At 46.9% G+C, this 25,559-nt stretch overlaps 1 protein-coding gene across 1 annotated transcript in view; it reads right to left on the bottom strand.

Annotated features, from left to right (window-relative positions):
- Positions 1 to 1,731: 1,731 nt before the first annotated feature.
- The window catches only part of ITPR1 (inositol 1,4,5-trisphosphate receptor type 1), a 163,617-nt gene continuing 139,789 nt past the window's right edge, over positions 1,732 to 25,559 (bottom strand). The window contains exons 51-58 of the mRNA XM_084293035.1: positions 25,279 to 25,443; positions 23,841 to 24,036; positions 22,383 to 22,484; positions 20,593 to 20,732; positions 18,982 to 19,147; positions 18,149 to 18,309; positions 7,311 to 7,472; positions 1,732 to 3,041 (exon numbers count right to left, since the gene is read on the bottom strand). Of these exons, the coding sequence (XP_084149161.1) occupies positions 2,955 to 3,041; positions 7,311 to 7,472; positions 18,149 to 18,309; positions 18,982 to 19,147; positions 20,593 to 20,732; positions 22,383 to 22,484; positions 23,841 to 24,036; positions 25,279 to 25,443 (1,179 nt within the window). The 3' untranslated portion in view covers positions 1,732 to 2,954. The remainder of the gene's footprint in view (positions 3,042 to 7,310; positions 7,473 to 18,148; positions 18,310 to 18,981; positions 19,148 to 20,592; positions 20,733 to 22,382; positions 22,485 to 23,840; positions 24,037 to 25,278; positions 25,444 to 25,559) is intronic.

The following is a 25,559-nucleotide window of genomic DNA, read 5'->3' as shown; positions in this document are numbered from 1 at the left end:
TTCACTTTAATGAATTGTGAATAAACATTTCTGTAGTTTCAGTGGACAATCAGCTTTTAGGGACAAGAACCCCTACAAGGCAGCAGTCCAGTTGCCCCCCGAGGTGGCTCTGCTGGAGCTCTGTCACCAGGTGCCCCGAGGTGCCAGCCCTCAGCCCAGAGCCAAAGCCCTACACAAGCAAGAACCCCAAAATCTGTGGGGTCGCAAGTGCCGTACCCTGGGAGCTTCATCTGCTCCCACTCTCTACTGCCACAGCCACAGCCACATGGTTGCACATCCCAGGGGAGCCAGGACGGAGAGAAAAGCCAAAAAGCCTTGGAAGGCAGAGCGAGAAAAGTAAAACATGATGGGAATAGGCAAAATTTTGTCATAAAAAATGAATTTCCAGAAGTGTTATGTTTGTTGGTGGAGGGTGGGAAGAAGACAGCAGCCCTCCTCTGCTGACCAGGACCACCACCAGCCCAGGACACAGGACCAGCCCCAGGCCCTGCCCCACAGCTGCTGCCGGGGGGGCTTTGCTTCGCTTCAGGCACCCGGCTGCAGCTGGAGCTCGGGGGAAAAAGCTTTTTGCATCTCACCACATCTCCTGGGAAATGACAACCACACGTGCAAACAGCAGGTTGTACACAGCTGGTTGTCGCACGGATCACTGCACAGACTGAGGTCTGCACTTCTCGCTGAAGCGCCTGCTATTTTTGCCTTTTTAAGGCAAAGACGAAGCAGGGCTGCATGTCCGTGTCCCACACGGGGCACAGAGCCTGCTGCAGGCTCTCCTGCCTCCCCCGTGAGGGCAGAGCCTCCTCCCTCTCACCTGAACTGTGGGAAACACCAGGAAGCCTGACAGAGCTCTGTGTGTGTGTGTGTGTTTATCCCCGGATGGCACGAAGGGAAGAAGTGAGTCAGATGCATGTCTCTACTGTTCGTGAAATGAAATCCTCCTCCCTGTATTGCACAACCCCTGATAGCAGTTGCATCGGTCACGTTCCCTGTGCATGCACCTTGCTGGAAGCCAGCGGCTGCCGAGGAGGAGGCAACGTTTACTGGGCTGCGTATGGAAATGATGTGTGATGAAGCAGTCACAAAATCACCAGCAGATCTCTGGCTCGGAGACTGCAGGTCAGGATTCCCCTCCTCCGTGGGATGTGCTGGGCTGGTGCTTTGTGATGACCTGTGGCAGGGAGGCGCGCCCTTTCCAGGCCGTTGTGCTCGCTTACCAGATTAAAGGTGATTAATGGTACCAGGTGGCTCCTGCTACATCTTCATCAAACAGACAGGCAGCAGCGCTCCTGCACACACCGTGGAACCGGAGCCTTTTTTTTTTTTTTTCCCCCTCAGCCGCAGGATGCCATGCCCAAAATATCAGCAGTCCAAGGCTGAAGTGTCAGAAACTGGAGAGCGTTCCCGTGAGGCCGCAGGGGCAGGAGGAGGAGGAGGAGGGATGACTTGGCTCTGCGATTTCCAGACCCACCTCACCTCTGCCCCCAGAGCTGGGCACGGATGAGCGAGATCTTTGCCCACAGGGCCCCTTCGGAGCAGCTCCCAGGGCACCCAGGCAAGCATGAGAGCAAGCAGAACCACCCCCCTTGGGAGGGGGACAAACCACCAGCAGCCTGTGACCACGTAGTATTTTGCATCATTTATTTAAATACCTATATTTATGCATTTACAAATTTTCATAGCTCTGTTTGTAGCTTTTTTTTCTTTCTTTTTTTTTTTTTTTTTGTTGACAGTATTGCAGAGAAGTTAGCTTTTGTAAAATGAGGTCCATGTATAAAACTATGCAACAGATCGAAGAAAAAAAAAAAAAAGAAGTTCCTCTCATACTTTCTAGAATCAAAAACCAAAGAAAGTGACCAAATGGAGGGGGAGAGGGAAAGAAAGGGGTGGGACAAAACAACCTCACAACAAGTGGCTCTCTCACAAGTATTACATATGTCAGTGCTCAGCTACAGTCCTAACGGGATAGTTCACGGTTCCGGTGGTGCAATGCCTGTTTGCTGAAGCTTTAGCAGGCACAGAGGTCTCTAATGAAAAAAAACAAAAACAAAACAAAAGGAAAGGATCCTACACTGAGGAATGCAAAGCCTGGACAGCCTCGTTATAGGTCTCAGGTGTCATGGCACAAAATGCCTGTAAGAGACTGCACCGACTCACCAGTAGTGCATACTCATCCTACACTTCATTTTGCATAAAAAGTTCCCTTTAAGAAATCTTAGCATTTAAAAAAAATTGGTATCTGAGCTCTTCTAGCCTCAGTACTCTGAAGAAATCACTTGAAAAAATACCTCCTGTTTTCCTCCTCTGGAAGCTTCAAAGTAAGGTTTTGGTTTAATTGATATCAATTTAACAGCTCGTGGGTTCCCAGCGTTCTCTCTGGGAGGAAGAGGCAACAGATATGGCATTGCAAGATATTTACACACATGGTACAAAAATGTCCAAGGGTATGAAAAATCACCAGTAACACAATTTTGCAGCAGCCTCATTTACACCTGTAATTTTATACCATTTATTACATTGTACTAACACACCAGATTCAAAGATGTGCACTCCCTTTAGGACATTCAGGAGTTACAAATATATTGTGATTGCATAATTCATATTGCACAATTGTATAAAAACATAAATACTAGCTATTCTATCTTTTTTAAATACAAAATACATGTCACATAGTCAAATATTCTTTTCAAGTGCAATTCAGGTGCTCTCTTTAGTCCTTCCAATAAAAAGGCAATTTTGATAGTTTTGGCACAAGTTTAGCCTCCTTCGTGTGCCAACAGTTCTAATTACAATACGTATGCCCAAAACTTTATATAGTAGCAGTCATATACATACAGTATAAAAACAGGGTATTTACAAAATGAACTAAACATACACAGAAGCAGCCTCAGTGGTTGGATCTGAACTCGTTTAGCATTATTCATGTCGCTGCGAGAGGGAGAAGTGACCCTTCTGACTTACGCTGGTTGCTGTGGGTTCACATTCATGGGAGGAGGGTGTCCTAGGAGACCGATGCGCTGTTTCTGCTTCCTCTGTTCGGTCATCTGGAAAATCAAAAAGTTTGCTCATTAGGCCTAGGTGCTTCCTGTGCGTCAGCACGCAGAGCGCCCCAGCGCTGCGCTGTGTGGGCAGGTTGAGGCCAAAATCCACTTTCTGCAAATAACGCCCCGCCAGTGGGTGAAAAAGGCGACTCTGAACCTGCCCAGGAGCCGATGGGGAGATCCGTGACCTGCTGCTGTCACCGCCTCGCAGCTCGCAGTGTCACACACGTCCCAGACCCTGCGTTTCAGAGGCAGCGAGTGCTCAGGTGTGAGCCTGTCATGGGAAAAGGACTCGGCCACAAGAGGCGGCTCCGGCAGCCTCCGAAAGCTCCTCGGCTGCGCAGCACCACGCACACCGTTAGGCTCGGCACCTGGACGGGCTGGGTGCCTGTAATTACACTCAGTTATTCACTAGGGAAAGGACTGAAATCCGACATTCATCCTGAAACCATAATTAAACTCGATTACAGCCTGGTGCCTTGCTCAACGCCTGACCAAAGGGGAGGCAGAACTGTTATTTTCTGTTACTTTTTAAGAAAAATTACGGCACTCTCACAAGGCTAGGTCACACCTCGCGTTCTCTGTCACATACTTTTGGAAGTCGACTTTCACAACAAGCTCCCGAGGCTTCGCAGGAGTAGGCGAGTGGAGGAGAGGGGTCTGCAGGCGCCCTGCTCTCCTGCCGGGCCAGCTGGGACTGCTCCTCCAACATAACCCACAAGTTGGCAGCGCAAGGAGGCAACGAGGCCTTCGTTTTAGAGGTGCCTGTTTACATTAATTAGCTTCACCGAGCAAACCAAGAGCCATGATTTCACACGGAGTGATTCAGAGGACACGCGAAGTGCAAACAGGAAAGGACGGGGAGCGAGCAATGCAACGGGCCTGCATGGGGCAGCTTTCGTGTTCTGTGAAATCCCAAAGAGATGGCGTGCTCCGATGCAGGTGTGCTTAGAAGGAGCCAGCCCTACCTTTTGGGAAAGGGAACACGAACACAATGCCAATGCAGAACATCATTAATCCTGCAAAATGCTCTTGTCCAGGAGGCACGGGGCTGCACGATGGGGCAGTTTCCATCCCATCTATCTGCAGAGCAAGCTTGCTGTGAAAGCTCAGCAGCCACAGCGACCTGTGCCCAGGCTGGGAAAACACCAGGAGCCGTGCACGCTCGGCAGGGGAGGTGCTGGGGAGCTGCCGGGGAGGCCACGAGCAGGCGGGCAGTGCCCAAAGGATGAAACGACACCACCAAACCACGGGGTGTGTGGTTCAGCCGAGTGCAGCCGGACTCGCAGATAAGGGCGTGTGATTACGTAGGTGAGCTCTGCCTGGTTCCAAAGGTTCCCTGTGAGTTGGAATCGGCTCCGGCAACGCGAGCACCGCATGCACCAGCTGCATGGCCAGGACAGCGACCGCACACGCACGGCGTGCCACGCTGCCTGCAGCGCTCACCTCCCCTGCGGCGTGCCCGGCACCTGCGCGGGCAGGGTGCGGGACGGGGGCAAGGCCTGGAGCCAGCTCCAAAAACATCTCCTGAGGTGCCTCACGTACTGAGATAGGAAGAGGGCACTGGAAAGGACTTCTGGATGACTGCAGCTGAGCCCTGCTGCTGCGGACAGCTGTGTTGTGAGCTGTTTGCACAGAATTAACACGCTGGAGGTTTTAGCGGCTCTCGATGCGTTGTTCCCGTTGTTGAGAGCAGGCACCCTGCACTGCGGCTGGAAACACTGCCTGCAGAACCCTAACGGGCTGGAACAGCAAGTGAATGAGAGGTTTGCCCTTTATTTCATTGCAAAAAAATAAATACAAATACAATTTCCCCAAGCTAGTTCCTTTTCCTGGAGACAGGTCCTGCCCGGGAGGAGGGACGCACCAGGTTTGTCCCATAATTGGAGCATCCTGCAACCAAAGAGGGCTCTCTCACTAACGGTACTTAGGGGAATTCCTAAAAGCTATCACAACTTTAATGAAGCTGGTTTCCTCTTTTGCTTTTACAGTCAGATAGCTCTTTAAAAGCTAAATCCTTCATTCTTATTTTCACAAAGAACAAGAACGGTTTTTTTTAGTGCTTGGGCAGCCAAGAGCTGCAAGCTTTAGAAAGAAATGCGTTCAGATCCAAAGCTGGCTTCAGTCGATGGAAAGACTCCTGTTGACTGCAGACCACTTTGAGTCAGACCCTTCAACAGGAAGACATAAGACACATGTTTCAAGATAATTGTTTCCAGGCAAAAGAGCAAAAACACAACCCGGTAAGCATTAGAGCCCAGACAAAAGAGCAACTGCCTCTATCCTCTGCCCTCAAAACCAACTGGAGCATGGGGGTCCATGGCACGGCGTCTGAAAACTAATTACAGCCAAGAGCAGCAAGATTTCCTGCTCTCAGTGTGACACTAATCCCTCCCTGTGCTCCGCGGGGCGCTGGGGAAGGCCCCGCTCATCAGAAAAGCAGAGCGTGGTCGGAAGCCAGAGCGCCGGGACTCGGCGGTGCGGTCCTCCCAGGCTGTCCCCACGAGGACGACCTGGCTGGGCTGGGAACAGGTCCCAGCGGGGCAGGGATGGGAAGCAGGCATCAGAGAGCCCTGCCGACTGTCGGACAGTAGAAAGATCGGCTCTCAGAAGGTAACAAACCAAAGTTGTTGGCCATTTCTGCCCCCACTGACTGCCCTGGGATACTGCTGTGTGCAGTTCCACAACCCACTGCATCCAGTGCAGCTCTCCCTCCATCCCCTCAGCTACCTGAACCATCTGCCTTCGGTTATTGAGCCACGAAGACAAGCAGCTAGGCACTGTACTGCCACGAACAGTCCTTTTGCTCCCCGTTAGGCCGCAAGCCATACAGACAACACGAAGGAAACCACTGCTGCCTGCTGGGCTTCTGCAGGGCCGTCGCTGGGTTTGGGCACGGAGCAACCCCAACAATGCCCTCACTCCTCAGCAAAACCCCCGGGACAGCGCTGTCCGTGCCATGGAAAGCTACCACTGGCTATTTGTTCTGACCCTAATAAAACAGTTAAAAAAGGAGCCGTGGTCTGTTAGGAACCTGTAATTAATCCTAGAGTTGTTGTTTGTGCAGAAGATGGGAGTGGGGAGCTAAGAAATGAGTAGCTGGGGGTACCCACTGAACTCCCCTTCAGAGGGAAATTTTTGGTGAGTGCAAAGCCAACACAAGGGCACACCCAGGGCAGGGAGAAGCGGTCACCACGTCCCTTTGGGGACACAGGGGTCTCCTCTCCTTTCTTAAAATTTGTATGTGCTGTACAGATAAGCGTAACCTCCGGTACTTCTCTGTAGAGCAATATGACAGTGACCACAGCAACCCGGCTGAAACCTTCCTCCACCCAGATCTCTTGTTTTTGGAGGGTTTTACCCTGTACTAGCTGTCAGTGAAACGTCAGGTACAAGGAGTTACAAACTGCGGTGCAGCTAATTCACAGATGTTGCCTCTGATCAGCTATTACTTCAGCTTCGCATTATCTTAACTAATCCTTTGCGAACCTCTCCCAGAAAGAACAATGTTTACACAAGAAGTACAGCTTCAAAACACTTAAAGCCATTGATCTCAGTTACTTACAGGAAGGAGCTGGACAAAACCAAAAGTTAACACATCTCCTCCAACTCTCAGTGCACCAAGCACTGCTGCACTGAAATACTACCAGAGGGCTATCCAGGGTTCTCGTGTCAAGCAGGAGCAACGCACGCGATGCAAAGCAGTTCTGTGGGTACGCCTGGGCTGTAGATTTGAGCCTAACAGCAGCAGGTTCTTATCTGCACGAGCAGCGTGGCTGTAGCATGAAGGAGACCACTGCAAGCTAACCACTCAAGAATTTCTCCAGTTTCTCAGTGGGTTTTGAGGTCCGTGCAGCAGCACCACGCTCTTCTCAGTATCCTCTGACTTACAGGATCATGCTACAGTCTTGGGTTAGAAGGTGTATAAACAACAAAAATATAACCAAAAAAAATACAGGCGACCTGCACTGGTGAAAACTGACTACAATTAATGTCAGCTTTGATTTTTAAATGCAAGTTCTTCCTTTCAGGAGGGGGCCACTTCAGGCTACGCTGCTTCTCTTAGCACTGCCAGGCAGGTGTGCTGTGGTATTGGCCTTGGGAGGGTGGTTTTTTTGTTTACTGCTTTCCTAAACACTTCAGAGAAGTGCTGCACGGGGCTCACAGAGTGTTTGGAGCTGTGAAAGGCCGCTGATAAGAGAGGTGTGCAGGAGCTCTGAGCTGCCCACATGTGTGTGTGTGCCTGCACGCCTGCTGTCGGGTCTCCCTTACCTGGTCTTTGAGCTCTGAGAGCTGGCCAGAGAGGTTGGTCACCAGCTTCATGGTGGACTCCAGCTTCTCCTGCAGGTTCCTCAGCTCATTCTGCTCTCCTTCCGAGTCGCTGCTGACCAGAGACATGGCACGCATGCGGGGGAACCAGTCCAGGTTTCTCTCCTGAGGATCAGACACAGGTTTTGTCATTAGTGCTCGCCCTGGGAACGCCGGCACCCAAGCAGCAGGGAGCACAGCACCACGCTGGGGCACTGCTCAGGGACACGAGCCCTGCAGCGCTTCCATCCTACTGGAAAATTTGCCAAATTGCCCACTAGAGGCCATGAGGCACCTCAAGTGTACCTACTGAAAGCTCAGGCTCTTCTCATTGGCTTTTCCCTTCCAGCAGCTCATTGCCCCCAGCTATTTCTTTCCCAGCTACACTTCAGTGAGACAAGAACATCGGACAAAGAAACCCACCACACTCCATGTCAGCACAAGCACTTCCCAGCGCTAGGAGATCGCTGCCACCTTACAGCTTTCTAACTCACGTTTGTTGAAGTTTTGTGCTGGTGCAGTTGGTTTTTTCTTCTTGGGTCAAGCAAAGCTTGGCTCTGCTTTCTATTGAAAGGAACCGCGTTCTACCTCAAAACGCTGCTATAGTTGAAATACCTTTTTAATGAAAGGAAAAAAATCCGCACCATGACCAGATGTTTCGATTTAAAACGTGGGGACAGATTAAATTGCAATGTATTGCTCATAACCAAGTTTTCACTCAGAGATAAAGTCTCTGATGCTCCACGTTCAAGGTATGGTCAGGAACTCAGCGGACAGCTGCTTGGTTTTATTAATATGTACACAGAGGTTCACACATACCCTCACTTACACGCCGGTGACGTTAAAAATAAAAGCAGGAACGGAATAGAAAGCCACAAAAGAGGCGGAGGGGTGCGTACCGCATCTCGACACCTAAAGTTTAGCACTGGTTTCCTATCTAGTCTGGTTCCCCTCCCACACTGGAGATGCTCTCTAAAATGGAAGTGAAGGTAACACAGGACGAGAGGAGGATGTGTGCTCTCACAGGTGACATTTAGCAGCTGTTCCTGTTTCGGGCAGACCAGATGAGCTGCTAACAGCCTGCTGGCCGAGCAGCATCCCAAGGGCCGCTCAGCACCACCGATTCACAGCCACCAAAGTTCCCCCTGCTTCCGCAGGCCAGGCTGGGCACTTTCTCAAAACTACAGCTTATTTTTATGGCGCTGTGAACTCGCCTTGGAGTTTTGCCATCGCCTGCCTAAACCTCTAACTCAAACCCACTCCCCCATCCCTCTGCCCCCCCGGCGTGCTCAGTCTTTTCCAGGAGCACGCACGGTGCTGAAGCGAGGGCTGCGCACCTCTACGGCGAGGCACAGTCACGGCCTTTCTGCAGTTCAGATCTCTTGCCAAGAATCATCATCTTAAATTAGTTGCTTCTGATCTGCTCGGAGTTTACTACTGCAGAGATTAAAAGGCATAAATTAGGCCCTTTCCCATGCAGTGCAACACAGGATTCCCACATGATGCAGAACTGCCAGAAAGGCTTTTCTCCTGATCTCTGCTTGCAGGGCAGATGGTTTCTGCTAATAAAAGAAAATATATATATACAAAAAACATGCCTTTATCGAGACAAGTGCCAAAATATTTTGGACTTTAGGGAAAGACAGTCCCACAGCTAAGATTTAAGAGCAGTAACGGGCAGCAGTTCACTGCGTGCTTCCAGCAGGAGTAAAACACTGGGTTAGGGGCGAGCAGGCAGCCCCGTCGCTCCTGCTCACCTCTGCCACCCCGCATCGCCCCCGAACGGGGCAGGGGGAGCGACTAAGACACTGCTGCTCCCCTCCTGGCTGTCCTCAAGGCTAAATGTTTTCAAGGACCGAGCAAATTGGATTAAAAATACGGGCCAGCACTTTTTCCCTACCTGTGATGTTTTGGTAAGGAACACCCCAACCCTTTTCTAGTTTGTGACACGGGCAGAGGCTGGAGCTGCTGCTGGCGTTTGGTGCTCGCTGGCTTCCTGAGAGCCCCGGCTCTGGAAGCCACTCGAGTATGGGAAATCTCAGCTTTCACCCCAACAACAAAATACCTTCTCCAGTTCTCATGGCTATGGTGAAGGATTAAAAATACAAGTGATCCACGTGAACTCCACGAGCTGAGAAAGGAGAAGGCTGACGAAAAGGCGACAAGACTGATGGCTTCCCTATCGGCTGCCTGAGGTGGCAGGGCAGGAATGGCACCAGGGACGGGGCACACCACCCCGTGTCTGCTCTGCCTGCCCAAGAGTGAGCCTGGGCACCTGGGAATTTCCTGCACAGGCAGGGACAGGGCGAGGGGAATGCCTGCAAGGCCCTGCCAGCTGTTCCCCTGGCCTGGGTGACCTCCAGCCTGTTCTCCATCCGTCCCCCATGCTGCAGAAAGAAGCCCAGGAGCCAGGGTGCACCTTGCAGAGGTGCTGGATTCTGCCCCTGGCTGCTGGGGGGGCTTTTCAATAATTAATAACGATGCCTTCAGCGGAGATGGTGGGAACGGAACCAAGCAGGAATGTGAAAAGGTCGCTTGCTGGGGGGCCTGCGGGGCCGGTGTGCGCAGCCAGCCCAGCTCCCCGGCCCCGCGCCTCCCGGCAGCGCTCGGTCTGCAGAGAAATGCTATTCAAGGTTGAATAAAAGATTTATATCTTGATGATCTAGTTTCTGCTGAACTTTAACTGAACACCAGGGTGCCTTTAAAGATACAGCCTGACATCCTTCACTCGAGGTTTGGTAGGTTTTGTTGCGTGTTTTTTGTTGTTTGTTTTTTTTTTTTAAAGGCACCAGGCGAGCCGTAAAGCCCGGGTCTCCGTCCCGTTCCCCTGCCTGTCCACCGGGCTGCTGCACGCCCTCGGCGGCTGCTGGCACCTCGCATACCAGCGCAGTTATGCACTGTCTGCTGTGGTCCTCCTGCACGCCGAGGCACCGCGATCCTGGTGTGCAGTCAGCTCCCTCTTCCCGTCACAGTCGCAGCTTCCTCTGTTTGAGCAGACGAACTGCCTACAGCCACTGACGGAAGCTGGCTAACCACAAGCGCTGGGTTTCGGGTTAGCTCTTTTCTAGGTAAAGTTGGAAAAGTCCCTCTTGTAGAGCAAATATCATTAAATCTCAGACATGGGGGCGATGCTGACCAGTCTCTTAAAACGTCCACGATTGGAAATTTGAAAAAGAGGAAGCTGCGTTGCATGATGCAGATGCAATTCATTCTGAGAAGTGCCCGCTCTTCCCTGCTTCTGCCGCAGAGTTTATTCTAAGAAAGGTTCCCGAGGCGACCTCAGCGCGGAACGTGCCAGGAGCTGCATTAGCTGCGCTCCCCGGGCACGGGGCGGCCGCTAACGGCACAGCCGGACTCAGCCTCGCCGCCGGCCCCGAGGAAGTCACTATTCTGGGCCTCCCTTCTGTCAGCTACTGCCCTGCCTAATATTTATGGGGTGCTGAAAGGCTGGTGCAGTGCTCGTCAAAAAATAAATCCCGAGAGCCGGCACAGCAAGGCCACTGCTTAGTCAGGGGAGGTGATGGCAGCAGATTTCAATTTGTCACGTGTCATAAAAATCCCACACCTGAGAAACGGCTCTGGGAAGTGCTTTGAAACTGAAAAGCCCTGTGCAATTTGTCGTTTTGTTTGTGGCAAGATGCAAGTCCTCTTGGTTCTTTCTTGTGCTTCTGGGAAAAAGCCCCGCATCTCTCTCTCTTCTGCCAAGGGCTTACCGTCACCTCTTCCACCCAAATCAACTTTCCCCTCTTCATGAAGAACTCGACGGTGCCCCCACTCCACACTAAGAATAGTTTCAAGCCCCACCCATGTCTTTAAATTGGAGGCTAATGATATTTAAAAAAAAAATAAAAATCAATCTCCTTTTTCACTGTTGCCATAGATTAAGAACAGAAGTGGCTTCTGCACTGGTGCAGAGCCCGGCAGCAGCAGGGAACCTGGAGGGCAGGCAGCTTCCAAAGGTGGAAGAAGATCGCCTCTGCGTAGGCAGCGATCCCCCCATCCATCCCAGCAACAGTTCTGCTGAAGTGACTCACTGGAGCCGGACGTTTGTTTGCCAGCAGCGGGGTTACCTCACCAAACGCCACCAGCTCAACGTGACTGAGGCGGGCGGCCCTGGTGGGAGCTCCCGGAGGAGACCTCCTCGCTCCTTCCCAGCGGACGGTGCCACCTCTTCGCGGCAACCTACTTCTGGTTGTTTGGATCTAGATTTTAACTGAAGTAGGACGTATTACATCACGAGCCATTGGGCAGGACAAAACAATTAAAACATGCAAAGCCTGAGCAAACAGCTGCCGGCGGCTGCAGCGACCCACCTACTCTTGCTCAACATGTCCGGTAAGGGCCCGGGTGGCCTCCGGAGCACCCGCGGCACGGGGTCAGGGCCTCGGGGGCACTTGTGGGCTGGAGGAAGCGGTGGCGATGACTCAGGCTTCGGCCATCCCCTCGCCGCGTGCGGCTCAGGCTGCAGACAGAACAGTTTATTTTGCCCCCAGCGCTCCCCTCTCCCTCCCTCCTGGGCCGGGCTCCAGCAGCAAGGACAGAGCAGACGTGTACCCTGCGAGCTTAGGGACCTGTCCCTCTTTTTATACAAACAGAGAACCGTGCTGCAGCCTGCGCTGCTTCTGTCGCCCACCCAGACCCTTTTTCTGGTGCGTGGAGACTTGCTGGGCACAAGCCCGAGCTGATGCTTGCAGTACAGACACCAGCAGGGTCTTGCACCAGCAGCCTGTTAGAGGCACGAGGCCTCGGCACCATGGGGTGACGTGAGGAGGATGCTGGGGGCGAGGGGAAGGAAAGAAAAAAAATCCCAAATGCAAAAGGAAGCTTTGCTGGGCGCTGTTGTAGAGCAGAGAGCTGCTGGAGCACGGCGAGGCTCACACCTCTCCCTGCTCTATGCCAAGCAGGTGAGGAGTGAAGGAGAACAAGTGCTCCCCCGACTGCAGCCGCTGCAGGGATGTTACATATTTAATCAGAGCACTCCCAAGGCCAGGCTCCTTCCTTCCAGGTGCCACCCACCCCGCCTTTGTTCTCGCAGGCTCCCTGCAGGGCAGGGCCCTGCCCGGGTCACTGCTCGGGGAAGACCGAGGCCCGGGCAGGCAGCGCAGGGGTGTTGTGTGGTGAAGGCCGCAGGCACGCCCGGCAGGGACCTGCACCACACGGGGAAGGTCGTCCTGACAGAGCCCTTCCCCTCACGCTGCCTCTTTGCACCTTGCCTCATGGCGAGGGTGCGACGAGGAGCTGGGCGAGCGAGGCCCAGCGCTCCGGCCCGTGCCGGTGACGCAGAGTTTCCAGCAGCCAAGGGCCTCCTGCCAAGCACACCTCTTGGCTCCTCTCTGCCCCTGCTATTATTTTTTATTTAACCCTGCAATTATATTAGCTAACCCAGTACGGTATCTCAAGATGCAGCTTGTTTGGCAGATACCACACCAAATTAAGCACAATCAGCTGCGGCGCTGACCTCCCGGGGCTGCGGTCAGTGCCCAGCTCTGGCGCCCTGGGTTCTCCGTCCGCAGCCCAACACCACATACAAGAGATCCGTATGGGCTGCTCTCTTCCATGCCTGCAGTCAGTCCACAACCTACAAGCATGACAAATCTCTTCTATTTGATTTTGCCCCAAAGTAAAGGATTCGCAGGCACAACCTACACGTGAATATAACCAAGTTCGAACACTTTCTCAGACTAATTACAGCCACATGCCTTGCACCAGTGCTGGAACTGGTGAGCCCCTTTTGCAATGCCTTGGCCACTTGTTTTTGCTGCAGGGGCTTCAGTTCAAATCCAGTTCCAGCCACCTCCAGCTGAACCACATCCAGCCCGGGGCCTGGGGACAGCAACCTTTCAAAGCCATTACCAGGGAGAGCCGTGCGCACCGTGAATCCCACGCTCCTGCCACGTTGCAGAACATGACGACAATAATGGCTTAACTCCTTAAAGGAGGCTTCAAGTTGAACTTACACTTCTGGAAGAATGCAATTCTAAAGGTTGAGACTAACGAAACCTTGCTGTTGCTTATTGGGAGGCAGCAGTTACAGGCTACACTGGAGACTCGATAAGAAAAAACACCTTCCAACCATGGTACAGCACGGAGCTCAAGACATAAAAAAAGCCAGTACTATGTTTAAATGCCCAGTTTTATACTAAGAGATTAATTCAGGCACAAAAGGAAATCCTTAGCCTTCATTTCCATTCCAAATTCCTTTAAGGATATCTGCACCATCACTTCTATTTATAAATGGTTCATTTTCAGATGACAACACAATCCCATTTAAAGTTCAGGACTCAGCGCTCTGGATCTGGACATGTGAGCTTGGGCAATCCCTAACACCTCTGCCTCAGTGTTGTAACAGAGGTTAATGACATGGATCCTTCTTGGCACAATGCTACATTAAAAGTTTGTGGAAATTGCAAGAGCTAGTTGGGAAGTTTTGTGCTATGAACTTTTCCAAACAGGTCTATTTTTAATATGCATATCTGCGTGCATAAAATCACTCAGCTCTTACCCACTCTGATCAAACACCGATGTGAAGGTGTATATGCAAATCTGTATTTAGTGTATGCAAGAGTCGTGTATGCAAATATTTGTCCATGCAAGTGGCAGTACGCTGCAGCTGCAGCACGACAGCCTGTGAACGCACAGAGAGCTGATTTGTGTTTGTGGTTCTCCATGTATCAAGCTTCAGAGAAGGATTTTTTTTTTCTTTTACATATTATAAATGCCTACAAACAGCTGTTTGTAGCAGAGCTTTGCCAGGACTCGGAAAACAGCTGTGCCAAAAGGGCTGATGCGGGTGAGGCTGCTGCAGGAACTGGGGGCAAACGCAGAAAACTGCAGAAGAAATTCTCAAGACCGAGAGGATGGGTAGATAAGACATTTAAATGAACTAATCTGTAGGGAGTTGCACCAAGTTCACATTAGTCATTTGGGTGTGGAAGTCAATGTCTGGCCAACACGATAAGTGGATCCCCCCACCTCCTACACACATGGTATTATTCAGACATCACCTGATCTTCCTTGGTGACTACAAAGCCATCCAGCAGCCGAACCATCCGCCTTTGTTCCTGGGAAACGCGGGATGCGCTGGGCTACCAGCTTTGCGGCACAATTAGCATACTTTCCAGATAAACAGTTTTCAAAAGGCATCGATCCATCTTGAAGCCTCGCTATCTTAAGTGCACATCTGCAGTGATTTACCAGATGAACAGAAGTCAGGTCATCGGAAGGGCTTTATAAACACTGGGAATTAAAGACCAGCTCCATTCCCTCTATCCGAGGGTACTTTCTGTGATATCGAATAGGTATTATGAGACCATTCAAGATTGCATTTTGAGGGCAATCTGCTTCGTACCATGCTTCTGCTTGCCATCTCCTGCAAACCATAAACTTATCAACCTTGGAAGTGCTGCTAAGAGCTGCAGGACAGCAGATGATTCACTGCAGCAGCGAGGGCGTGGATGCGAGCTTAGCTTCACATCAAACACCACCAGCCACCCCATCTCCCCCTCGCATTGCTCCAGCAATTCCCAGCTAAGGTTCCTAATCTCTCTCACAAGCTTTAGGCGGCACAGCGGGCACGTGTTCACCTTCCTGATGAAAGTGAGCATTATCCCTAGTTACAGGGGAGCGAGCTGGCGATGAATTCCAGGTCTGCTAATCAGAAAGGCCGACTTGTAGCTACACGAGCAATGCAGCATGGCTTCCCACGCTACAGCACACAAACAAACAGAGCTCCACAACCAACAGAAACTTCAATGAAAACAATCCCAGCATTACAAGCACAAACACGGGCCCACATCGGTCTCACGGGACAGAAGAGCGTTATGGAAGGTAGAGTTACAAATCAGTACTGAAACACCGTGTGTTCGATTCTGTCAGGTCACTGTGGTTTCTTTGGTGTTTATTTTGAACATGCCCATGGTGTTCAGAATGCTCCTTAAATTTGGTTTCCCAATTTAACTGTTGACTTCGTTCTGCACGCTGCATTTTAACTTAGTTAGCTTCTATCCATGAAAAAATACAAAATTCACTAGAGAATTGAGGTTAATCATTAATTTTCCTGGCTACAACTTATTTTTACACTGGGTCAGATTCCTGCAGGCTGCAAGATGAATTCTGTGGGCAAGATTCAGCTCTGCTATATCCAGTTCAGTGGCCAGCCTCAAAACTGCCTCTCTATACACATTATTTTTAGACAAGAGAACATCAAAATTCAAGATCACTCTTAAGGCTTCTGAATATTCACTATTTGGCATAAGTGAAATTGTCCAGGATTCTTTGGAGACCACAGTGCTTAAAATATCTCTAAAGCACTGTACAAGCAGTGCTGGATGCACTCACCAGCTGATGGTGAATCCCATTTTAGTGCCCTAAATTCTGTTTTATTTAACATTCTCTGGAGTTGGAAAAATACAAATACTAAATGGCAGAAGTAATTTCTTTATTTTTTAAAATTGCCAAAAGACAGAAATCCGAGAGGTTTCTAAGGATATTTGCTGGGAGTCAGAACAAAGGTGAAGTGTATTTGAGGTGATTTCTGTAATCACAGTGTGACTCGGAGCACATTATGCTTCCTACCCCCAGCTACTAAAAATGGGTATAGATTTCAGCTGAACAATGGTACTGCATAACAGTTCATGGAAAAAGACATGCCCCATCTATGTCAGTATCAAAGATGTTAGAGTGCCACCTTCAGTTTGAAAACGTGGGGAAAAGTCCCTTTTAAATATAACCACGAACTAACTAGGTGTTCAAGGAGAATCTGGTAGCTGCAGACAGACGTTAAGCAGCCCTAGGTTCCCATTCACACTCTGTACAAACAGAAAATAAACCCTCACCCTCAACAGGTGAATCTGAATCTCTGGAATTGCTGACATTTAACTTTCCTTTTGCATGTCCTTTCAGATTTATGGGATAAAGACAGGTGGTTTGAGTAAAAGATGAACTGTGCTGGAAGTTACCCCTAGACACACCTTCAGCAGAACAGAGGGCTTCCGACTTTTACAGAAGTATTTAAAAGAGGTCTGACATAGAAACACATTCAGCAGGTTTTACATGGAGATTTTCTGGTGTGGAAAAGAACAAGCGAACATTTTTAATATTAAAGAACAACGGCAAGAAATTGTTTGAGTTTCAGAGTCCACAGCCACACCAGCCCTAAGGAGTACGGCCACTGGAAAATGCTGCTGGGAGCTGCGGTGTGAGGCCAGCCCCAGCCCCAGCTCCTCCGGCCATGCCTGGGCTGAGCTGTGGCAGACCGCTCATGTGCAAAGCAAATTTACTTCCCATTCCACAGCTTGTACGGTTACACCGTGCCCTCAGCAGCATTGCACCGAGACCCTGAGAACCCTCAGTTCTCAATTTAAAACTAGTTCCTGAAATGCAAAAAGCAACAACTGCAGGACACGCTCAAAGCCTCTACCTGGGACATGCAGCTGTACAAAATTTCAGCTGCATGAACACTTGGTCTGCGCATATGCATGTTCCCATTCAACACATGGGAACTACCTGCTGCTGATACTTCTACGAATGGGAATTCTAGGAAAAGTTTTCTATTTTTTATGATTACTGCAATCGCATTCAAAGACTGAGCTTTTGGTTCTTACCTAAGTTAAGCTTTTAATCTGAAATAATAATTTGTTAATAAAATGCTAGCCAGTTCAAACATTTTTTTAAAATAGCTTGAACACAACACACAAAATATTCTTTTACAAGCAGAAACCTTTTAAAGAGTGCAACGCTCCCCCCCCCGAAGTAATGCCTACTGCAGTGGGATAAATAAAGGGAGCAATATAATCGAGGCAGCAGTGATGGACTTAGTTATCTCACTGTGCTAATCCTCTGTCAGGTGACTGCTCACAAGATTTCTTTAAGCCCTCATTACAGAGGCAGAAATCCAGAACTAGGACACACACTTTAGTGACCCCAAAGTAACATGTCTAACCTCTAAGAAATCTTGGTGAGATTTACATTCTGACCAGACCAAGACAAATCCCCCACTTAATGGAAGGCTGCACCTCCACAGCAAAAACTTCAGAGATAAATAAGACAAATATTCTGCTTTTATTTGTCTGAAGGCAAATAAATAACAACTAAATGTTATAAACCAGAAACTACTTTTGCTAACCAGCCAGAAGACACACAAATTAGTAATTGGGGTTTAGGATCTAATTCCAGGAGCACTGAACCTGCCACTTGGCAGAGACGAGGCTTTTAATTCTCTCATTAAAAGGCATTACAATTGAGCAGATATTAATTTTAGTTTCTTACCACAGTGAGCTAAAATCATACGATCATATGACAGCAAATCTTACAAGTCTTTTAAAGACATTTACACTGGGACAGGTTAAAAACTGTTTAGTATACTTCAGGCACTTCCACCAACACGAAAATTTTCTTTTGAACAGCAGTACATGAGTTTTGAAAACAATAGCTTCTCTTTATCCATCTGAAACCACAGCGACCACCTAGCTGTCACTGCTCACTGCCACCTCCTCTGGCACACACTCGTGAGTGTTCCAGCTGCTGAGAAGCTGCAGCCACGAAGCTGCAAAGTGCTGTGCTGCAGCACATGGAGCCTCCCACAAGCGACCCTGCCTGCACCATCTATTTGTAGCACGTTGCAATGTGGTGCCATCAATGTGTTATCTTTTATCAAATTATCTCGCCAAGCACATCATAAGTACTTATCTTTATCAGACACTTTGAAAAGGAAAGGCATTGGATTAAGCCTATTATTGTAGGAACAATCTTACTCCAAGTCTTTGCTTACAAAGAAAGTAAAATAGAGAATACTCAAAACTCACCTTGATCATTTCTGCCACGTAACTTTCTGGTCCTGTATATTCTGTTGAATCTTTTACTTTCACTAATACAATAAAGCACAAATAATGCCACATGTTGTGCTCTTCTTTAATGTGCTCTTCAAACGTGACTGTCTTGTTATCAAACTTATCTCTTTCCAAACCTACAAGAGTGACACATTTATAACTCTTAGTATTTACAAACTGGGACTAGGAAAATGAGCTCTAAGAAAAAAAAATCTACGGTCTGCTGCAGATCTTAACAGTCACAAGCATTCCTAAATGAACACGGAATATTAGGCAAGAACTCTAATGAACAGCCACCAAACAGAGGGAAGAAGGAGAGAGGAGAGAAGGCATTACAAGTGCTGGTCACATTTGGTAACATAACAGATAACTTTTGGTTAAAAAAAAGGTAACCACCTTGAATGCAAACAGCTGAATTTCATAACACATCTCCTATTTTTAGGCAAAATGATACCAAATGCAACATTTGCTTTGCAGCAAACTTCCAAAGGTTACTTCTGTCAGTCTACGTGTTATGCAACTTCTGCAGTGCCATGTCAGTTAATTGCACTGGCCTCAAAGGCTCAGCAGCTTAATTCCAAATCTACTGTGAGAAACTTTCTCAGACACTACTTAACACTGCACCCTTGAAAAATGTCTGTTTATAAATTCTCTCCTATTCCAATATAAAATTATTTGAAGCACAGGAGAAGCAGAAACTAAAGATTTAAGGCAAAGGCAGTATAAAAATACATTCCCCATCTCTTCCTTCTGCCAAGTTTCTATGCATGTGGAACCTAACTCTGTATTAAGTGTGTTTCTACACTTACCACAAATAAAGCAAGTTGTTTTTAAAATCTCTTCTTTCTTCTGTTTTTCACTCCTTAAATCAGCAAAAGTGTCAATGATCACACCAAAAATCAGGTTAAGGACAATAATGATGACCATGAAGAAGAATAACAGATCATATATCACTCTAGCAGCAAAGAGAGGTTCCTGCAAGATACATATTTTAATTATTAACAACCCAAATCCATATCCATCTAACCCTTACAACACATTTCTTGCAGTTCAGCGACGAGTATGCAGCCCCACAACTCCTCCCTTTAGACTCTCCATTTCTGATGTTCTCCAATGATAACTTAGAACTCAAACATTAAGTGAAACTAAAATGCAAAATTACTGAAAAGGAGCTGAATTAGTCAGCTAATGGTATGCAATCCCTAGAGTTGCTTTCTGCTTACTATGTCCAAGTCTTTGCTCTTCTCTCTTACACAATGAATTTTTTCTCTCTTCACCTGCTCACTGCAAACCAATCCAAATGATATCCTTATATTAATCTGCCTCTATATCGATATAGTACCAGTGTTAATTATAAAATCTTTTATTGGAATATCATAGGATTTGTTTATCTTATAAACCAAGTATGTTGTGTTGAATGAAACAGGATGCAAAGCTGGACTTTGCAGTGCCCATGTCATGTTTATTGCCTAACCCTCATTTTCAGAACCGCACCAGGCAGTTGGGTGCCAAATGTTAGCTGGGAATTATATAGCCTTTAAACCATTTTAAGCTGAAAATAAGGCTAAGTATTGGATAACACCTTGAAATTGCAGACCATATACTTAACTCCTGCTATCTGCTGGGAACAAAGCAGACAGACACAACACTGCTCAGAGAGGGCAAAATGAGGCTGAAGAGGACCCTCTTTCCTTTCCCCTGCTACATGGTGCAAAGCATTCACTCTGACCAAGCCTGCCCCTATGTCTCCAATATGGTTTTGGGGGATGACAAGAGAGAGACAAGCCTGAGGCTCTGATAAGTGCAATTAGCTACTGAAACAGCTCTGTGGGCAGCTGTGGGTATTATGAAAAATTCTTGCTGTTTTTGACTAGTCTTTGCTCTGCAAGGACTGCTCCAAACAACGCCCTTCCTTTCCCCACAGTCCCAGCTCCGAGCCATCCTGGTCCCTGTCCTCTCATCTCATTCCCTGCTTTACACATCTTACTTTTCTCAATAATGTTCCTGAAAGCAACTCAAGCCACTCGCATAGTATCAGCCACCACACCACTTTCATTCTGCTACCTAACGCAATCCTTTGCTCGCTTGTCCCTTTCTTGCTTTTTCAAATCCTGAACTCCCAAAGCACAAACTGTTGGCTACACCATTTCTGTTCATTTGGGCCTCGTTCTGGATACCCTTAAGCTGAAAAAGGTCTCGTGTACTAAGAAACAAGATCATGGCTCAAAGCTTGTTTGAACTGGCTGCTGTTTGATTTGGTACTACTGAAGTCTGACTATTATACAGAGAGAAAGCGTGGTCCCTTCTAGTTCGCAAGGTCTACATCTGTTTCAAGAATATATACACATTTTCCCCAGCAGAACTACATCCCCAGCCCTCCACGGTTATCACTTTTCCACCCCCACTCAGTGATAATTTACCTCTTTGGATGGTTTCCTGAGCACATCACCTACTCCACCCCCACTCCTGAGCCCATGACTCAGTACAGTAACAATGCACATCAGCAACGTCTCGCACGTATGCTCTTTATTCTCTTCCTCCATTTCTTCAGCAATCACTTCTGTTAACACAGCAAGCAAAGACACGTTTAGAAGGCAAGAAGATCAGTTTTAAGTGATTCTCTCCATCCTTTTCTGGCTACACTCTCACTCCCCTTTGCAAACGGCCAATTTCCAGCCAGCACTGCAAACGCCACGAGCAGACCATCAGAGGTCTCCTGCTCTGGTGGCTCCAGCCTGCCCTCCTCTCCTCACCAGCAGAGTTTTCTTTTGTGCATAAACTGCTGTCTCTGACTTGGTTAAATCTCTTTCCATTTCTGTTAGTATGCATAGCTTTGGATCACCAGATGCCTGTTTATACAGAATCATAGCTTTTTGACAGCTCAGAGGACAAAGTGTTGCCTCTTACACTCTCCCTTGGTGCCTAACAGATTGCACAGCCTTTGGGCTGTACTCAAAATGGCAACTTCAACTCTTATTTTTCAAATGGCTAAAATATCACTGCTTATGGAAACAGCATTTTACTAAAAAAGTAGCACTGTTTTTTATGACCCTCTCTCCATTTGGCTGAAGCCTCCAACTTCACTGTTGCAGTTCCAGGACTGCAAGAATTAATTACCTAATTTCATATACTTTCCCTGTACCTATTAAAAGTCTCATGACTTACATTTCATCATAAAAATGCTCATGAGCAGATCCCACCTTCCCACGGCAAGCCTTAGATGGGTCTAAATCCCTAAGAAATCCAGAAATACCCAAAACCCATGAGGGTACAGAAGCGGCCAAAGATTTGGGCATCGTTAACATCTCTGTCCACGTGAGACCCTGATACCAAGTTGATTATTTACGATATAAACACATCTCTCAAGTTTTCCCTTCTGCAGCCAGAACGCATAAAGACAAAGCACACTCTTCTTAGAGCCGAATAAAGAAGCTATTCTTGTATCTATGTTGAATCTTATTTTATCAAAGAGGCCACTTGAGCAAAACAGAGACATCTCTTCTTGAGAGCATGGGCTTGTGGCCACTATTGACATTTGAAACATTTGACCATATAAGAGCTCCACTTCTAAAAGAAATAGTGATGTTCTGTCTGGCTTTCTCAGCCAGCATCATAAATCTCAAAGTTAGTAAATTACATTTTCTAGAAAATAAAACTGAAAATTTTCAGTGCCCAGTCTGAGGCTGGTGATTACGCTACCAGTAATATCTCACATGCACTTTCTTGATCTCAAAAACCCCCCAAACCTACCCTGTCTGCTTAATCCATTGACTACTTCCTGACATGATATTAAAAACAGTTTCCTTAGTTAACTAGATAAAATAATGCTGACAGTAAACAATGTTCTGTTCCATATTTCAGAGCATTATCCTCTGAGATCACATTTAAGAGCCTAATGTTTTAAAATAATAACCTTGCAAGAAGGTAAACTACATCACTTCCTTTTCAAATTGATAAGATAGAAAATCAAAGCATATGTCAATGTTTTATCAAAGGATTGCTCAGTTACAAAAAGTTTCTCTAAAGAATTCATGTTACAAATGTCATTTATGCTGTTGGCTTAACTTGATTGTCTTAATTTTGTTGCCCCTTTGAGTATACAGGGCTTTTTTTTTTCCTTCAAATTTTACTTAAGGTGCTTAACTCAAAAAAGTGTGAAAACTTCAGAATAAGAAGTTAGTAATTCAAAAGCAGCTAAGCAGATACTCACGGTCTGAAGGAATGATTGAAGAACAGTTTTCACTGCTACCTGCTTTGCACACGTCTGAATAGAGAAACTCGCCAGTCATGGTCTCACCCGGTTCTGTGCGATCTAAAAACAAAAGGCGATGAGTCAAATAATTTAATATTTTGTGTTTTGCAAGATTACTTTTCAGATATTAAGATACCTCATCGCATTGGGTCTGCACTTACTAGGCAGATTTAGAATTGTATGTTATCCTAGAGTTTAGACAACCACAGTCCTTTCCAATTCACACATTCAGTGATTTTAATTTTAAATATGAACTTCTTATTTCTATGAATTCAAGACCATAGTTATGCATTTATTTTGCATTAGCTCCAAAGTTGAGAATGTAATTGAAATTGTTCCAAAAATATTACGTTCTAGTGCACAGTGAATTTTCAAGGTGATTGAAAAATTGCCCTTCAACATCTCACAAGTATCAAAACCACCCCAGTGCCACACAGTAACACATCTTTGGCGTTTCTCCAGCTTGGTGGAAATGTGAAATAATAAGGTCAGTGAGGTTTGGTCTCCTACAGGGTAGGCAGTAAAATTAGAAAAAATAGTGGGTATGTCAAACAGTGCTTGTCTGAGTAACTCAAGTGAGAGAAAAAGAAGAAGTCAGAATAAGCCAAAACCCAAACTCCTTCTCTAACGAATTTCATTTCTGTGCTTCCCATCCACTGAGTTGCTTACTTGATGCTATAGGGCAAGGGAAAAGAAAACAACAAAACGTTTTATCTTACAATATGCAACCTATGTTCAGCACTGAGAGGTCTACTATGGAATTTAAACTACAGCAACAAACTGAGGGAGATTAACACAGTCTATAAAAACTATGAGCAAACTAGAGTTTGACACAGAGACCTCAACTTCACAGGATCACGGCTTTGAAGGTAATTTCCCTTCGTTTATATTCACGGGGTTATTTTAGATAAAATATTAATTTTTCTTATGTTGAAACTAGAATGCACCATTAAAAGCCAATATAAGCATACAAAATCTGGCAAACTGAGGCAGAACTAAATATCCCCCCAGTGCAGAGCCTTCCCCACGATAGCCTACCTAAAGTCTGTTTGTAATTAAACTGGGGGAGGGAGTAGGTGTTAGATGAATTAGATAATCTCAACTGTTTTAGCAAACAGAGGAGAACTCTTCAGTGTGTGCAGAAAAGCCCGAGTGCTGTCTTCAGGGGTTCTGCTACCCCACCTCTCTATATGTTGCAGTGGATTACAGCATCTTGTCAAAATTTAAAGGGTAAATTTGGTATCCATTTGCTCCAACCTGTTTTATTTATTTAAGCAGAGTGCTTGGTAAGAAAGAAACTGTCAAACCTGTGAGATAGCCAGAATCTCTCACAAAAAATGGAAGACACTCAGCATGCTCTGGGGAACAGAAGTCCATTACTTTCTTCAACAGTCAAAGTGAGCCACTGCTACCAACCTGGCAATAATGTTTCATTTGGGAGCTTGTCTACTTCCAGGATGAAGTCATCTTTGAAGAACAGGTACCCCACGATGGAGAAGAGGTACACCAAGATGAGCGCAAGAACAGCCGTCAGGATGATGGAACGCCCATTGCGAGTGACACTTTTGATGACGTTCAGCAAGGTCTCCTCTCGGTACACCAAGTCAAACAGCTGGGGACAACAAACAAAATCAAGGGCTGTTTTTCATGTGTACTACCAGTATCTTTTGTGGCACACTAACAGTGAGCAATATTTTCACCCAAATTAGAGTTGGGAAGAAAATTTTCCATTTAAATGTCTTTTCACTTCTCACTCCTCTGGGCCTGTGACATGGCACGAGCACAGCCCAGGCAGGTTGCTGGCTCTGTGCTGGTTGACAGCGAGAGGACAGGTATTTGTTAATTTGGACCTACGTGAATACAGAAAATAAGCAATGCAGATACCAGAGGATGCAGCAGACATCAAACAAAGGGATGAAAATAAAGAGCTCTGAATGAGATTTTGGGTTTGCATTACAAGTGACACATTTTCTCCACCAACACTAGATATACTCCTTTAACTGCTTATTCTTAGAAGAATTGCACCGCACAGGATGAATTCCACCCCAAACAGAAAAAAACTGTATGCCAGGCATCCCTGTCAGTTATGTGAGGCCTAGAGTACAGCTGTAGCTACATGAACACTACGTTATGTAGTTAGTTTTCCCCGTTAATATCAGTATCTTCTAGGCTGTGTGTCTAGTAAACCTATTTTTTAAAGAGATTAATATTTTAGAATACTTTTTTATTAAAAAACAAAACAAAACAAAAAAAAAACAACTCACAGCATAGTAACCCCTCAAGCACCTGCTGCTCAGTTACATTTTCTACAGCTAGATTTTTCAATGATTTTTTTCTCATGCTGGAGCTGATGTGACCTTAAAGAACTTAAACCTTCACCAGGTAGTGATATTACCTGGAGTCACACCAATTTAAAATGGTTTATCATCTTGGAAGTCAGAGCAGGGCCACAAGCAGTACCTCTAACCTAGAGAGCCTACAGACCTTAGTGTCCGAGATGAGGACTAACTACCACGAAGGGAAATACTAAATACCTTTGGTGAAAGTGCATACACATTTACTGTAACAAGCAGTTTTAACCAAACTTAACTTTAAAAAGGTGTCTGGCCTAATATGCTTGAGAAGACCCACAATTCTCCATTTGTCTGTAAAAGTCAGGAAGAGGAGATAGGGCAGGGATCTTGTAGCCTCCCACAGTAACTTCTAAGCGACACCACCAGAGCCCCATTTTCAAAAGAGTGCCTGCACGACAGCGTCCGGTTGTAAAGCAGAAAGCAAGCAGTGGGTGACATCTAGGTGGGACTTTACAAGCACATAGGAAGAAAAACATTCTGAAGACAAAATGAATACCTACCAACAAGCTGTAAAAGAATTCATGTACAAAAAGCCCCAGAGCACAAATCAGGAGGTACAGCAGATGATAAAGAAACTCTACATCCATGATCATTGCCTTGTATCCTCTAGTGAAGGTTCCACAGTTGCCCACAAAACTCATCAGAAAAATGATTTTATTACAAACCTAAGGAAAGATTAATCATAAATTAGTTGCAAGACATAGCCTGCAGGAAAAAAGGCAATTTTTCAAAGCTGGTGGTAACTCAGCTATATGGCAACATCAACAACAGTGCTGAATTG

Source organism: Netta rufina (genome assembly GCF_964035555.1).
Source record: "Netta rufina genome assembly, chromosome: 10".
NCBI classification, from domain to species: domain Eukaryota; kingdom Metazoa; phylum Chordata; class Aves; order Anseriformes; family Anatidae; genus Netta; species Netta rufina.
Note: the sequence above shows the minus strand (reverse complement) of the source record. Positions and strands in the feature narration are given on the sequence as shown.